This window comes from Sapajus apella, unplaced genomic scaffold (assembly GCF_009761245.1).
Source record: "Sapajus apella isolate SASKATOON/1434 unplaced genomic scaffold, GSC_monkey_1.0 scaffold43, whole genome shotgun sequence".
NCBI classification, from domain to species: Eukaryota; Metazoa; Chordata; class Mammalia; order Primates; family Cebidae; genus Sapajus; species Sapajus apella.
The window spans coordinates 2,837,679-2,855,175 of NW_022436983.1; the positions used below are offsets into that span (position 1 = coordinate 2,837,679).

The window sequence follows — 17,497 nt, forward strand, 5'->3', positions numbered from 1 at the left end:
ATGTACAAAATTTCCCAAAAATGTTTTCTCAGTTTTTTACTTTAAATAGAGATGAGTTCTCTCTATGCTGCCCAGGCTGGAGTACAGGGCCATTCACCACAATCATAGAGTACTGCAGTCTTGACCTCCTGTGCTCAAGAGATCCTCCCACTTCAGCCTCCCAAGTAGCTGAGACTACAAGCACATGCCACTGTGCCCATATCCAAGACTGTTTTTGGTTTGTTGGTTGATCTGCATTTTTAGGGAGATATTCAGCAGAAACAGGGTGCCACAGTCCCATAAACAGGAAAAAAAGCAGGTGTTTTCCACGTTAAAGAGGTTTCCTTAACTGCAGGGATTCTAGGAGTCACCAATTCTGACTCACTCATGAGGGAGACTGTACATGTAGCGTTTTCCACACGTATTTAACTACTATTTTTGGTGAAATGTCCACACTGACACCAGAGTAACATTCCACATTATAAATGCTGAGAAAGGTTAGCACTTAATACTGCACAAGGCAGCTTGCCTTTGGACAATGATCTGAACTGCATTAACACATTAAAATGTTATCCAGAGAAAAGACCATAAATCAATCTTTCACTATAATGAAGTTATCATAATGCAATCTACATCTAAAAGAGTTAACACATTCTGTTCCTTTCCTATGATTTAGAACTACATAGGCCCCAAACAAGTAATCTGTGGTAACTCTATGAGAGACTCTTCAGTCGCTAAGAAATTCTTGCTGCCCAATAGCTAAGTCTAAATCAAAGATAAATAAAGACAGTACTGTAACCTACATATACATCATTTAATCCCTACAGCAGAGTTCTAACTGCTTTAAAACCTCCACTATGATAACTTTATATCACACAATTACCTTATCAGTTAATCTTCAACCAAGAAACTGTAGTTGTGAATACAAATTTGTCTGTATTAAGTTCTAACACTGACTTTTTTTTTTGGAGACAGGGTTAGTGCTGGGATTACAGTCATGAGACACTGCGCCCAGCCCCACTGACATCTTTTGAAATTCAAAAAACTCCTATGTAGGAGAATCTGGAACTTGATGTGAAGTTCAGAACAGTGACAGCATTCCTCAGCAGAATGACTGTTCCAGATTATGGACCTAACACAGTGAAGTATTTTAATCTCTTTCTCAGAATAACATAATAATGGGCAGCTTTAATCTGCTAATTACATCTCATACGAAATTTATGTCACTCTTCAACAATAAAAGTAACTCAAACAAAATGATTTCACCTAGGTTTTACTGGCTTCTGTAAGAAAAGTATCTTCCTTTTCTGAGACAGGGTCTTGCTCTGTCGCCCAGGCTAGAATGCGGTGGCACAATCATGGCTCGCTACAGCCTTGACCTCTGGACTCAAGTGATCCTCCTGCCTCAGCCTCCTAAGTAACTGGGACCACAGGTGTGTGCAACCATGCCCAACTAACTTTTAAAAACTTTTTGTAGAGGTGGGGGATCTCACTATGTTGCCCAGGCTGGTCTTGAGATCCTGGGCTCAAGCAATCCTTCTGTCTCCGCCTCCGAAAGCAGTGAGATTACACTGTGCCCAGCCTAAGAAAGACCTTAATACACACAATACATCAAATGAAAAAGAAAGGATTTGCTAATGTCCAACAGGTTTTGACTCACTTGTTTCAATGATCTCATCTGAAAGCTGGGTCTATCTTTTTTCGAGCAAAGTTATAAGGCACAATACACTAGCGTGACCATAATACATTTTCTGGAAAACCAAGCAGGTTTGATGACTTCTACTATTGTTGATTAGAGAGCTTGAGTTAGTAAGAGCAATAGACCCCTGATCTGAAGACTTTTTTTTTTTTGGAGACAGATTCTCATTCTGTTGCCCAGGCTGGAGTGTAGTGGTGCAATTTTGGCTCACTGCAATCTCCACTTCCTGGGTTCCACCAAGCAATTCTCCTGTCTCAGCCTCCTGAGCAGCTGGGATTACAGGCACATGCCACCAAGCCTGGCTAATTTTTGTATTTTTAGTAGAGACAGGGTTTCACCAAGTTGATGAGGCTGGTCTGAACTCCGGACCTCAGATGATTCACCTGCCTTGGCCCCCGCTAAAGTGCTGAAATTGCAGGCAGGAGCCACCATGCCCAGCCTAAAGGCCATTTTTAAAAAGTACCTCTCTAGAGTCTGGTTAATCCTGTGCCAAAGCAAAATTTTCTGTTTCCAAGAATCTTAAGGTTTACTTGTCTGCACCAAATAGTCAATTCTGCAGCGTCACCACAGTCTAATTTATGATTGAAGATTAAAAAGCAAGGATGATTTCAAAAGAAAAAATACTAAGCAGATAGTCAAGTTAGAGAACAAGCAGCATAGGAAAATAAAGAAAGAACTCATGAATGCATAAACCAGGGCACAAGACCAAATTAAGGCAGACACAAGCAAGAAGTGAATAAATCCGACTGACCAAAAGTGGGTCACATGTTTACCAAATTAAGTTTCCTATTCCTCGGGATTCCAAGCCTTCCTTAAAGAGCAGAAAGCATATTTATTTCATCATAATGCTAAGATCATTCCCTACTACAAACACTGGCAAGTCCCAAACGCAACGCTGCTCACCTCCTGGTCTGTAGACAACATCATCTTCAGTGATGTAGGATGTTATCTCGCCAGTATCTGTCCTTTCGTAACGAGACTTTTTTTTCGGTGGTTTCTTCTTGTTCTTCTTCGTGGACTCCTCTGCGGTGGCACTATTGTTGTCATTGTCCTCATCTTCACTGTGATCACTCTCGGCATAATTTTTGGCGCCTCCTTCCAAGGTACAGCTCCGCCGTGGCCTTGAATTCTCACTCTCTCTCGCTTTGTCTCTTTTCTCTCTCTCTCGGTCCCGGTCTCGGTCCCGGTCCTTCTCTTTGTCTTTGTCTTTGTCTTTGTCTGCTGTCATGATTCGCCACGTGCCTTCTTCTGTCCTCTCACGGCTAGGCCTCCGTGAAAGGTAGACAGTAAGCCTGGGCTTCAGTCTTCTGAATTTCTCACTCAATTCCAGGGAAAATCCAACCACTCCAACAACCCCAACGTTTCAAAAATGCTAGAAGAAAAAAAAAAGATTTTACATTAACGCCTTTTCATATTTCTTTCCTAAAATAATGTTTTGTTAAATGAATCTCTTACTTATTCATGCTTTACACCTAAAAACTTCACACGAGCCACAGGAGAAAAATTAAGATAAGTGTTAAAATTTTAAAAATACAGCTGGGCGCGGTGGCTCAAGCCTGTAATCCCAGCACTTTGGGAGGCCGAGGCGGGTGGATCACGAGGTCAAGAGATCGAGACCATCCTGGTCAACATGGTGAAACCCCGTCTCTACTAAAACTACAAAAAATTAGCTGGGCATGGTGGTGCGTGCCTGTAATTCCAGCTACTCAGGAGGCTGAGGCAGGAGAATTGCCTGAACCCAGGAGGCAGAGGTTGCGGTGAGCCGAGATCGCGCCATTGCACTCCAGCCTGGGTAACAAGAGCGAAACTCCATCTCAAAAAAAAAAATTTTTTTTAAATACAGTTTTTGGTCTCAGCTAGCAAATGGTTTGGGGTTTTCTACCATATCAATAATAAAAACTGTCTGAATGCATAAGAGTAAACTATACTGCCTCTACCCTACATGTTTTCTCCTTTTTAAAGAAAAACCAAAGCAATATACCCTGGTAGACAACATATAATGAGTATTATTATACAAAAGGAGCTTCATAACTCATAATATTAATTTAAAGAGGAACAAATCCATAGTAAAAATTATTTCCAGGCCAGGCACTGTGGCTCATGCCTATAATCCCAGCACTTTGGGAGGCCAAGGTGGAAGGAATGCTTGAAGCCAGGAGTCAAGACCAGCCTTGACAACAAAGCAAGATCCCATCTCCACCATAAAACAAAATATTTCTACTTGAAAAAACAGTAATAGTTTGCAGAGCTGTCAAAAATGTCTCAGGATATCACATAGAGCACTATACTCTGAAGGCATTTTCTGGCTACTTCTACAAACTCCCAGGCTCCCTTCAAGAATAAAAAATATTTAACTCAAATGAAAATGAGAGCTTCAAAGCAAGATTTTTCCACCATCAGATACATTTTATACATCTTTTCATCCTATCATTTCAGTTATGTTCCAAGGAAAATGATTTCTCTAAAGATGTTTTATTGGCTGGGCGTGGTGGCTCACACCAGTAGTCCCAGCACTGTGGGAGTCCAAGGCGGGTAGATCACGTAAGGTCAGATGTTCAAGACCAGCCTAGCCAACATGATGAAACCGCATCTCCACTAAACATACAAAAAAGTAGGTGGGGATGATGGTGCACACCTATAGTCCCAGCTACTTGGGAGGCTGAGGCAGGAGAATCGTTTGAACCTAGGAGACAGAGGTTGCAGTGAGTCGAGATCACGCCACTGCACTCCAGCCTGAGCAGCAGAGAAAGACTCCGTCCCAAAAAAAGAAAATGTATTATCTCTGCCTTAACAAACCATAACAGCTTCCAGAAATAACCTTCCATCTTTAGGGAATATTAGGTGGTTTTTACAGTCTTCCAAATTTCTACTATAAGTATCATCCCTAATAAAGTGCTCCTCAAAGCTAAACCCAACAAGAAAAGTCTGAGGTTTTTTCCCACAATAGACTGCCTGTAAGCTTGAAGAAAAAAAAAAAAAGAAAGAAAAAAAAGAAACGTCTGAGGTTTTTAAGAGTTTACAATGGGAGACTAGGCGCCATGGCTCACGCCTGTAATCCTAGCACTTTGGGAGGCTGAGGTGGGTGGATCACCTGAGGTCAGGAGTTCAAGACCAGCCTGGCCATCATGGTGAAACCCCACCTTTATTTAAAAAAATTTTTAAAAACTAAAAAAAAAAAGAGTTTGCAATGGGAAAAGTGAATCCCAAACTCCAACCCAACACAGTTCTTATAGAAATTTTATAGCAGAAAAAAAGTTTTTCTTTATAAGTCAGTTTTGGAATAGACCTAATAATAAATTTATAAATAAATAATTTATCTTTTGTGTTTTTTTTGTGATCTTCCCTAATATCCTATCTCACTTATTCAACGAATCTTTACTAAATACCATGCGCCAGGTGTTCAGAACTAAAACCACAATGGGGGAGAAAACTCATGGTCCTTGTTCTCAATGCTCAAATGAAACAAAAGAGGGCAACTGGTCAGTCCTAGAAGCTTCTGTTTCTCATGAAGCTAGGGCAAGAAAGGAAACAGTGCATGTAAACAAAGCAAAAGATTGGTCCTCTTAACAACAACCACAAACAAATCAGTCTGCAGTTACATGCTTCAGATGCAGAAAAAACTCTCTTTGGTTATGCTAAAACCATAACAATTATGGTATATTCTCTGCAGAGCTCTTAGGTCAAACCTCATACCAGAAAAGACCTCCTCACAATCATCTCAAATATTCTTAGACATTCAGCAAAATAGGAGGTATTAACAGCCTTTGGGAGATAGGTGATGAAGGAGCAATCATGTGTCTATAAGCTGAATTAGAAGGAAAGCATGTAGCATAAAACTAGATTACTTCCTTCTATGTAAGACACATGCTTTCAAATAGGATTTCCATTTTCTAAACATATTTCAAGAAAAGGAAAAATTCTTCTACGCCTATGAAAGTTTTGCCCAGATGAATCATCTGCTACATGGATATTCATAAACTCCCAAGTCCCAGCAGGCTACTAGTACTAGCAACTGAAAATACAGAGACCTACTACTTTCTCTATGAGTCTTAAGTTTAGAGCAGGAATGAGCCAATCAGGCAAGAGAGAAAACTATCAGCTAACACTGTTGTTAAAACATTCCTCTTTGACCCTGAAAACCTAACAAGGTCTACTGGGAATCCAAAAAGAATGAAAAGCTTGGGCTGAAAACTTCCCCACTACAACCGCAGTTTCACACAGAAACACTTCTCAGTTTAAGAAAAATAATAATTCTCCCTGGGATAAACAAGATAACTGCTCCAGAAAATTATGTAGAAAACATTTTTTCAGCACTCAAAGAAAAAAAAAAATACTAAGTCCAAATTGTACATTCAACACCACTCACTACAAAATCATATACTGTTTCTATTTACAAAGAAAATAGAGTTGTTTCTGCCAAAGTGAGCAAGTTAAAAAAAATCAAGAAATAAAGATGTCTATAAAATAAAATCCAGTATATATGTGTATGTGTATATTTATAAAATCAATGTTTTGAGTTATCTGAAAGTTGGCTCTATTTATATATTACATTATCTGCATGTTATATTACTATTAAATTATCAGAATTAATACTACATCATTTATATATTAATGTCATATATTTATATATCTAACTTTCAGGTAAGTATGAACATTAATAATCCAAGCAAAAGTCAATCCAATTACCATTTACGTTTGGCTCTAAAATACAGCTCAATGGGAATATATTTTTTCCTCTACGTTTAACATACAAATCATAATTCTTCTGCGCCTTAATGTACAGTAATCAACACATACCACGATGTGACAACTGAAGAAAGGGACCCAGAGAGGAACCAGATGGCACTGAGAAGGAGAGTTGTCACTTCAATTTGCTAGAAATGATCTACAAAGTAGATGATACAACAACAGCGTCTTTATTAGAGCAACATGAGGTTTACAGAGCAGGTCCCTCATTTGATTCTTTCAACTCATGAAGTGAACTGGACAGAAGTTGTCATCCTCACTTTACAGTCTACAAAACTCAGAAGAGATCATCTGCACAAGGCCACGCAGCCAGTGAGCACAAAGCAGGATTCCAGCACAGCTCTCACAAAGCTCAACCCTATCTGACCTGCACAGGAACTCCTGCTGCGTGTGCTGCCAGGGTCTCCAACTCTTCTTCACAGGCACCAACTTCTCCTCTACTCACTCATGCTGATGATGCACACAGACAGATTTAAGAAACACACTCACTCTGCCCCCAAAGCTATTTTTCTCCAGTAAGAAAGCCAAAAACATTGGAAATGTCTGTGTCAATCACTGCCCAACTCAGTGAAACAGGAAACACATTATAACATACTTTAAAAAAAAAAAGGAAGAAAATCTAATCTAGACTACATTTCAGATTTACAACAAGCTTCATCTACTCAGTGAACAAATGTCAACTGAACGCCTACTATGTGCTACTTACTGCTCTGGGTGTTGGTAAACAGCAGAAAACCCAATACAAAAGCCCCTGCCTTGATCCTGAGCTTATGTGCTCAGCAGTGGAGACAGATCATCAACAAAAGGCACCATACCTAATAAGAGGAGATCTTCCGTAGAAAATTTAAAGAGGACAGACAGTGTGGCAGGACTGCAATTTTAAACAGGATGGTCAGGGAAGGCCTCTCTGAGGGGACTTTGACCCTGAGTAGGAGTATTAGAAAGGAAGCCAAGGACACATGAAGGGAGGTGATTCCTTGAGAGGGGAAAGAAGTGCCAAGGTCCAGAAGCAGGAATGAGCCAGGCACACTCAAGACGTACTCAACGAGTAGCACAAGAAGGGGGAGAGAGGTCAGAGTTAAGTTCAGAGGTGAAGGGGCAGAGGGAGGAAGACCTGGATTCTGGCAGGCCATGTGGGTCAGGGAAAGGACTCTGGCTTTTACTCAAGTGAAATGAAGTTACTCGAATGACACTTCAGCAGGGATGTGAGTTGCAAAGAAAGGCATGATCTGACTTCTGTTTACAGGAGATCACTGGCCACTGAGAAAAAACTCAAGGGATGCAGGGGGCTGGATCACCCAGGGAAAATGAGCGGCAGCTGGGAAGCAATAGGGTCATAGCAGCAGAAAAGGGGAAAAGTCTCGTGTTTTGTATGTTTTAAAGATGAGAGTCAAATAAGATGTGCTGATAAACTTGTGAGGTGAGGTGTGAAACAAAAGGGGACAAAAGAAAAAAGGAAGCTGGCCTGGATGATGAAGCTGCTATTTGAGTTTCATGGGGAGACCAGAAGCTTGGGTTTGAATGTGTTAAGCTTGAGAAGCCTAGAAAATCACATAGTCTAAGTTGGCAGAGATCCAGGCTGGAGATAATAATTTCATTTTTAAAGCCATGAGACTATGAGTGATATCACCCAGAAGTGAAAACAATTTTTTGACAAAAATTTTAAAACTCATAAAAAACATTTATTGCTCACGCTTGAGTGGAAAGGATATTCAAAACAGACTTACAAGTTAAATATTTCCAAAAGCAGTACCCATAGGACTTTTTTTAAGTATATTCTTCTCACTCATTTCCTGATGAGAAGATTATACATCATCATTTCATCTTAAGTAAGAAAATGTGGTCGGTTGTCTTAGCTGTCTGGATCTAATCAAAGCTCAGATAACAGCAGCTTCACCCATTTAGCTGAAGGTGATTCCTCACAGTTTTTTGACCCATTTGATTCTTAATCTAGGGAAAAGGGTCAAAGTTTTCAACAGAGTCAATATACAGAACTACTCTTCATTTTAGATTACTTCAGTCTCTACAAACACCATCTTATATCTTCAAACTGAAGCCACCACCACCCACAAACACCTCAGACTACTTCTCAAAAGCAATTCAGATAAAGCACAAACCTTTCAGTCATGCTCATGGTCCAAATCTCATTTAAGAACACCACTTCCAGCCGTGCACGGTGGCGCACGCCTGTAATCCCAGCACTTTGGGAGGCCGAGGCGGGTGGATCATGAGGTCAGGAGATCAAGACCATCCTGGCCAACATGGTGAAACCCTGTCTCAACCAAAAATACAAAAAAATTAGCTGGGTGTGGTGGTACCTGCCTGTAGTCCCAGCTACTCAGGAGGCTGAAGCTGGAGAATTGCTTGAATCCAGGAGGCAAAGATTGCAGTGAGCTGAGATCGCGCCACTGCACTACAGACTGGGTGACAGTTCAAGGCTCCGTCAAAAAAAAAAAAAAAAAAGAAAAACACTTTGTGACTGGGCAGGGTGGCTCATGCCTATAAGCCCAGCACTGTGGGGATGACAAAGTGGGGAAATGACTTGAGGCAGAGAGTTTCAGACCAGCCTGGGAAACACAGCAAGACCCCATCTTTACAAAAGAAAAATAAATTTAAACGTTAGCTACGCATGGCGGTGCACACCTGTAGTCCTAGCTACTTGGGAGGCTGAAGTGGGGGGATTGTTTGAGGCCAGGGGTTCGAGGCTACAATGAGCTGTGATCACTACCACTGCACTCCAGCCTAGGGGACGGAAATCCTGTCTCTAAAAAAAAAACAAAAAAAGAAAACCACTTCCTGTCAGTACTTCAGTTTAAAGAAGGGGCCCAGGACAGAACTGGGAATAGTGGACTGAGAAGCCAAGAGCCGAGTTCTTAGCACTGCTACTTGTTGTACTGCCTTGGGCGAATCACGCTACCTGTTTGAGTCACAGTTTCATTGCTGCAAAAGGAGGCAATACCTACCTACTTCACAGTGCTGCTGGTGTGAATTATAAAAGTATACCATATGTAAATGTACTTAATAGATTGCAAAATGCTTTACAAATGTAAGAGATCAATAATATGTATTTCAGTAATGATTTACTATCTACTATGATAGATAATAAGCTATGCACGATATAAAGGTAGCCCAAACACCCCTAACCACAAGAAACTTATCTATTTGGGCAGAGGGGTAAAATCTATCCAGTTCCATGATTAAGAAATAAATCATGTAGAATTAACTACAAATGAAGGGAAAAAATAAAATATCTTCTCTTCAATCATGTAAAACTCACCTCTCCATGGAAATCTGCCCTGCCCTCCTAAGTTCCCAACCCTTGAGCTCTACTCATCTCCATTGCTCAAGCCAGGCTATTTGTTAGGATGCTTGACTTTCAACTAAATACAGTGAGTGAAGTCCTCCAACTAATTTTTCCTCATTCGAGCACAGTAGGACATATTTACATTTTTCAAATGCCCGACCACACTCTAGGCCTTCTGCTTAGCACTCAGTCTACCAGACACATCCTGAATACCTCTGTAATGGACCCACTGCTCCACCTGAATCTTAGCTTACCTACTTCAAGCCATCATCATCCCTCACACAGATGAATACAACTGCTTTCTAACATGTCTTTGTGACTATAACATTGTTTGCCTTTGTCTTCCCTCCCAATCTGTCCTCCAGTGCAGCCAGCCAGCACATCTGACATCCCACCACTTTTTTCAGTAATAGCTCGATTGAGATATAATTCACATGCCACATGAATAACCATTTAAAGCATACAATTCAGTGCCCACCATTCCTTTTCAAAGACTATGGGACTGCCCCTTCACCTTTCCAGCCTCACCTCTCCCCTACTGCTTCCACCTCCACCCCTCCAGAGTGCTCATGCTGCCTTGAGACTTTCCTTCAGTCCCTAGAACCCAACTACTGGGAATATTCTTCCCCACCCCTTTGTCTGTGTACCTTCTACTGACCCTCAGAGTCTTCAGCATTTCTGCTTTCCAACTCCAGGAGGCCTTCCAGACCTATGTAGAGTCCAGGCTTCTCTTTGCCCCATAATCCTGCCTGTAAAATGGCCCTCATCAATCCCACTATTCTTATCAGTTGTTAACTTACATCACTTCCCCACCAACTGCAAAGTCCATGAAGGCAAGGACCAGGGGTCATAATCCGTAAAACAACTCCCCTCAAGCAATTTCCTCTCTGCAGCAAATCCAGGAGAGCATTTTCCTCATTATTATTTGACTATTCTGCAGCAGCTGACAGGGGCTGGTCACACACCCTCCCGGATAGTCTCTTTTCCTTTCACTTTCTAGACATGATCCTCTCCAGGGCCTATCTAACTGCTCCCTCCATTTCTTGTACTAGGCCAACCAGTGAAGGAGTTCTATTGGGGCACTCCCTCTTTTCTCATCCTCTCCTTCCTACCTGCCCAACCTCACATAATAATACATTCTTCAGCTCTCAGATGGATGTACACATGCACACTTCTACCAGACTCCTCCTTCAGCTTCAGATGCAGGTGAAAACTGTTCATCTGGGGTCTCTTCTCAGGTATCTCAGAGGAACCTCAGAATGTCCAAACCAAAGGCATACTCTGGCCCCAGATCGGCCCCACTTCTAGCTGTTCTCAGATACTAGGGTCCCTGCCCATTATGTTAGACAAGCTGGTATACAAGTGCCTCCTCTCTTTAGTTCCCCCGCCCGGCTTTGAAACAAGGTCTCACTCTCACTTAGGATGGAACACAGCAGCATGATCATGACTCAATGCAGCCTTAGCCTCCCAGACTCAAGCTATCCTCCTGCCTCAACCTCCCGAGTAGCTGGGACTACAGGCGTGCACCACCATGCCTTGCTAATATTTAAATTTTTTGTAGAGACAGGGTCTCCCTATATTGCTGAGGCTAGTCTTGAACTCCTGGGCTCATGCAATCCTCCTGTCTCCTCTCTTTAATCCCCATATCCCATATCAACAAATTCTCTCATTGTTACCTTATGAATTTCTCTCAAATTTGTACCTCCAAACACCTCCAACATCACAATTTTAGTGCAATCTACTAGTATGGCTTTCCTGGACCACTTGGATCAGGTTCTTGATGAGTCTCTTCAAATCTACTCTGCTGAACTCCTACAATTCTTTTTCTGTACTGCAGCCAGGGTGTTCCTTTAAAGGGCTAATGATACTATGTCAATCCGCACTTTAGAATAGTTTAGTGACTTCTCACTTTGTTACATTAAAAACCCAAATCCTTATCATGATCTACAAGGTACTTATCCTTTTTTGGCTTTGTCTCACAGCACTGTCTTGCAGTCCACACCCAGCGATACTATCCCTCCCTCGGTTCCTTGAACACACCACACTCCTTCCTACCAGGGGCCCTTTGCTCATGTTCTTCCTACCCTTTGTAATTCTCTTCTCCCACCGAGGTGCCTTCAAGTGCAGAGGACTGCTTTCTTGTCCAAAACAACCAGGTTATTAAATTCCCTTCATGGCACTTTCCACAACTGTAGTTCTACATTTACTTGTGTGATTTGTTAACTCTATCTCTCCCTCCCAGCTAGAAGTTCCATGAGGGACTGACCCTTGACTGTTTTTTGCCTTCTGCTGTATTTCCAATTCCTAACTCACTGCCTGGCACAGAAAGATAAATAATACATTATTTCTTCCTCCTTCCCACCCTCTCACACATAAGTTGGCTTTTGCTTGGGAGAGAAAATATTTCATGAATAAATAACGAAGAGGTACTTGATTTGGTTCATAAACCATGAGTAAGATAAGGAGATGCAAAGAGAAGGAGAAAGACATTCCAGGTGGGAAGAACTTAAGAGAGTGTTCAGTTAAATAGCAGCTGCAGAGGAAAAACAGCAGTACAAAGTAAGTTCAAGTAGAACAGGTGGAAGGGATAATGGAACCCCCCAAAATAATAAATCAGCTAACACTCACTAGGCACTTAATATGCACTAAACACTTTACACATGCTAACTCACTTAATCTTCAGTATAACAAAGGTGAAAATATAATTTATGATTCAAACTGGGTACATCTGAGAGTGAAAAAAGATACAACAAATAACTATGCAGAAAAAACATGAGAGCCAGGTCATATGATCAACCTAGCTATAACCTTATTCAGTCAGTACTATTGTTATATATATCTTATTGATGCAAAAGCAAGCACTGAGAGGCTAAGCAAGTTGACCAAACTCATACAACTATGTGTTAGACCTAGGATATGAACTCAAGCAGCTGCCTCAAGGGCCCACATCCTTAACCACAAAGCTATCCTGCCTTAAATTACATGGCCTTAAAAGCCAAGTTATCCAACACAGTAGGTTAAGCAAAAAAGATGCTCTTGTACACTACTGAGATGAAAAGAGCATTCTGGGAACATTCAACTTATCTGGCAGTAGGAGATGTTTTCCACCAAGAGTTGTTAGCGTCAGCCAAACAAGCTTGCTTTCAAATCCATGTTCTCTGAAAGCCTAAGTAAGGAACTGAGGCACCTCAGGTACTTTTGCCTGTGTCATTTCTGCATTTATTGTGTATCCAAAACACGTGTCAGCATCCTCCTTTAGGAACAAAGGAGACGGTCCACGTGTGGAAGACCTATGGGAACATTTACTCTGCTGGCCCTGCCTCCAAGAGAAGCAGCTGCAGCCAGCAGGCAGCGGAAAACCAAAGAGACACCCTACAGCTGGGCAACTTGCTTCCAAAAGGAAATCAATTTTCGTTTCCTGTTGCCTTTCATATCAACATGCCTGGGAAAGAAAATGTAATGGCTTTTGCACTGGAAAGGGAAATATCACTCTAACACTTGTATTCACCGAATAAGAAGTAAGGTATTCTCATAAACAGTAACCTGCTGCAGAGAATACTTCAAAATATGCCAGAAGTGCAGAAGAAGATGCAAGATATCACTGAAATATGAAGTCAGCAGATCTGTAAGCCCAGGCAGAAATATAACAGCTTTTTATCTGAAAGTCATGTGGTACTGAGAGTTTTTCCATGTTGTAAAGTTCTTCTACCTGACCCGAACCAACCACATAAGCAAATGGCTACATATACCCCTGCACAATTCTCTACCTCTGAGGGAATATTTAAATTCAATCAATCCTGCTAAGAGTTTATATACTCATTCTCAGAACATATGGCTTATTTAAGGAACCTAAATAAATGCAGTGGGATACCCAGGTCAAATTCAAAGAGCAGCCTTTGTGGTATCAGAGCAAAAGGCAGCACAGAATAAACCCTTTAATCAGAACTGGGTTTAATGCTGAGAGCAGCACTTCCTCATCTCCTTGAGGAGCTTTGGGGAAAAAACAGCGAGAACTAAGATTGGAAGACTCTAACAACTAAGGCATCTCGATTTCTTGCAAAAAGACATACTAATAACAAAACAGAAAAACACCGGACAGGGTGCAAAAGTACCCAGAACAGCAACGCTTGAGGCTACAATTAACAACACAATTAAAATCAAGTAAGAAACAATATATAATCTGTATTATTTGAAATAGAAATTCCCAAGGATGAGGTGTCCCAGGAGGTTTCCAGTAAAAATTTAAAATCCTCTCTTTCTTTAAAAAACACACAAACTCAGCTGGGCATGATGTCTCACACCCGTAATCCCAGCACGTTGGGGGGCCGAGATGGGGGGATCACCTGAGGTCAGGAATTTGAGACCAGCCTGGTCAACATGGCAAAACCCCATGTCTACTAAAAATGCAAAAAATTAGCTGGGCATGGTAGCATGTGCCTGTAATTCCAGCTACTTGGGAGGCTAAGGCAAGAGAATCGCTTGAACCTCGAAGGCGGAGGTTGCAGTGAGCCAAGATCAGGCCACTCACTGCACTCCAGCCTGGATGACAGAGCAAGACTTCACCTCAATAACAGAAAACCCACACAAATTCATTCGTACAAGTAACTGCTTTCATATACTTTTAAATGTGAAGCTTTTTCAATTATATACAGTTAGCTTGTACACTGCCAACAGTTGTGTCTCTTCTACCAGCAGGTTAAGGGAAATTCACGGCTCACTCTAAACAGGGCTTCTCAACTGCAGTACAATTAACATTTGGGGTCAGATAATTTTTTGTTGTGGGAGGCTATCCTGTGCATTATAGGATATTTAGCAGCATTCCTGGCCTCAACCCATATAGATTCTAGCAGCGCAACACCCTGACCCAATGAGAACTACAAAAATATCTCCAGATATTGCCACATATCCCCTGGGGAGCCAATCTGCCCACAGTTGAGAACTACTGCTTTAAACAATTTATTTCTCTACTGCAGAGATTTCAAAGGGTTAAGCATCTCTGTTGCTTCATGCAAAATTATGCTTCACTAATATGTAATCCATAAAACACCATCACAAAAACTATAGTGTGTCATGTTCTTTGTTCTCTGAAATAAACTAGACAAATTCAAATTGGTAATTCCACAGATGTTTGAGGCTGAATTAGGAGAACATAAGCAAATATCTTGAAAATTCTGTTGTTTACTGGCAAGTCCTGAAGCTTGTTAGGAACAATATTACTCATCAGTGACCTGCTCTGGTCATGGGACCAAGTGGAGGCTTCCACTGTCACACAACCAAGAGAAAACCTAATGTCCACAAATGCTAAGGGCAAGGAAAACCAAATGCTGATGAAACCAAATCCTTGATCTGAAAGGGGGAAAGAATTCCTAAACTCACTTTCCCAAAGCATGGCTGTAAACAGAAAACGAAGTGGAAAATATAAATACAAAAAACAAGCAGATGGGTAAATAAAGTGTGGTAAATATCCACACAATAAAATATTATCCAGCAATAAGAAATGAAATACAGATGCATTTCATTGAAATGCATCTTGAACCTTGAAAACATTATGCTAAATGAAGAGCCAGTCACAAAAGACTAGATATTATATGATTCCACCTGTAATAAATGTACAGAAGAGACAAATCAGAAGGACAGAACGCAGATTACTTGTTGCCTAGGGTTGCAAGGGGTAAATACAGAGTGACTGCTATGGTGATAGCTTCTTCTGGAAGTGATGAAAACGTCCTAAAATTGATTGTGATGATAGTTGCCAGTATCTGTGAATATTCTAAAATGCAATAAAGAGAGAGAGAGAGAGAGAGAGAGAGTGTGTGTGTGTGTGTGTGTGTGTGTGTGTTTTATTTTAAGACAGGTTCTCACTCTATTGCCCAGGCTGAAGTGCAGTGACATGATCATGGCTCACTATAGCCTTGACCTACAGGGCTCAAGCAATCCCCCCCACCTCAGCCCCTCCAGTAGCTGTGACTACAGGTGTATGCCACCACACCCTGCTATTTTTTTTGCATTTTGTGGAGACGGGATTTCACTGTGTTGCCCAGGCTGGTTTCAAACTCCTGGGCTCAAACAATCCACTTGCCTTGGCCTCCAGCGATCTCTCCACCTTGGCCTCCAAGATGCTGTGATTACAGGCATAAGCCACCATGCCCCGCCAATTGTATACTTTAAATAGGTAAATTATATAAAACTGTTTTAAACACACACAGAGCATTACAAACTAACAAGAAAAAGCTCAGGCTTGACTAAAGCCAAACAAAGGTGCGTCTGGCTATAAAATTCACAAGGATGAGCTTTACTTCTGCAATTGAGAAAAATCACCTTTTAAAGCTATAAAAAACATAGCCAATTAAATTAGTAGACAGAGTTTTATTTCATGTAATGCTGAGAATGAAAGAGAGCCTTCTGGGCCGGGTGTAGTGGCTCACGACTGTAATCCCACCACTTTGGGAGGCCGAGGTTGGTGAATCACAAGGTCAGGAGTTTGAGACCAGCCTGGCCAATATGGTGAAACCCTGTCTCTACTAAAAATACAAAAAATTAGCTGGGCATGATGGCAGGCGCCTGTAATCCCAGATACTTGGGAAGCTGAGGCAGGAGAATCACTTGAACCCAGGAGGCGGAGGCTGCAGTGAGCCAGGAATACGCCACTGCACTCCAGCCTGGACGACAGTGCGAGACTCTTTCTCAAAAAATAAAAAGAGAGCCTTCTTTGGACCACAGTAATCTTTAATATACAGGAATTCTTGGTCAGGCTTACTATCTCTGTATAGCATGTTCAAAAGTAGATTAAGTTGGACAGGGCTTCTTTCAGTTTGCTGAGCTCTAAGATTCAAAGTAATTTGCAACCGTGGCACATAAGCTCTTAGCATGTGATGAAAAGAAATGACAGGGTGAATTTTATACTTAACCTAATACAATTATACTTCACACCTATAGGAAAAATCAAAAGCATTGAAAATGCACTTCTAATCCTTGGGTACAAATTATATCAAGGGAAAAATGGAACCACAAAACTCATTGGAGCAGCTCTTTTAAACACTTAGAATCTCTAAGATAAAAGGCAAAGTAGCTCTGACTAAAAGCAGAAGTCTCAGTCAAAATTCAATTTGCTGTTTTCTATATCTGCGCCATTCTTACTGGGTGTGATTCTAGGTTGATCAAATGTATTAACTCTGCTATCTTTGTTAACCTGATGTCATTCAAAGAGAAAAGGAGAAAAGCCACTCGAACAATTCAATTAAGATCCCAGCAACTAGTAAATAACCAGGGAGGGCAGGAGAAGTCCCAGGGCCTAGACCTAACACTTAAATGTAGTTATAACACTGATCATCAAATAAACATCAATCTCCAGAGGAGATTCTCTGTCAATTCCTCCATTATTTCAGCAAATATTACTGAGTTCATTCATACTAGGTGACCTAGGAGCTATGTCCAGAACACACACAATCTCCAACCTCGGAGAGATTACAGTCTAGTCTGGGAGAGAGCAGACAATAAACAAACAAGTAGATTACTACAGTCTGTAAGTTTTGGCCGTAAGATGTGCTATAGGAAAAAACAAAGCTGGGCAACAGGCATGGAGAGGTCATTAATTAAAGGTAATCACTGGCAAGGGATCATTGTACCTAAAAGAAGCAAGATGCAAGTTACATGGTTAAAAGCAGGGAAAGCATTCTGGGCAGAGAGAAAAGCAAGTGCAAAGCCCTAACTCAGGCAGAAGCATGCCTGGCATGTCCAAGCAACAACAAAGGGACATGGTGGCTGAAGCA

At 41.3% G+C, this 17,497-nt stretch overlaps 1 protein-coding gene across 6 annotated transcripts in view; it reads right to left on the bottom strand.

The window, feature by feature from the left end:
- Nucleotides 1–17,497, bottom strand: part of RERE (arginine-glutamic acid dipeptide repeats) — a 474,067-nt gene that overhangs the window by 298,765 nt on the left and 157,805 nt on the right. For 5 of the 6 annotated variants that reach the window (XM_032301146.1, XM_032301145.1, XM_032301141.1 and 2 more), the window contains exon 2: nucleotides 2,582–3,050. In XM_032301146.1, coding sequence (XP_032157037.1) covers nucleotides 2,582–2,906 — 325 coding nt within the window. In that variant the 5' untranslated portion in view covers nucleotides 2,907–3,050. Of the gene's footprint in view, nucleotides 1–2,581; nucleotides 3,051–6,475; nucleotides 8,022–17,497 lie in introns of those variants that run through there. The other variant, XM_032301144.1, reaches the window with a different exon arrangement.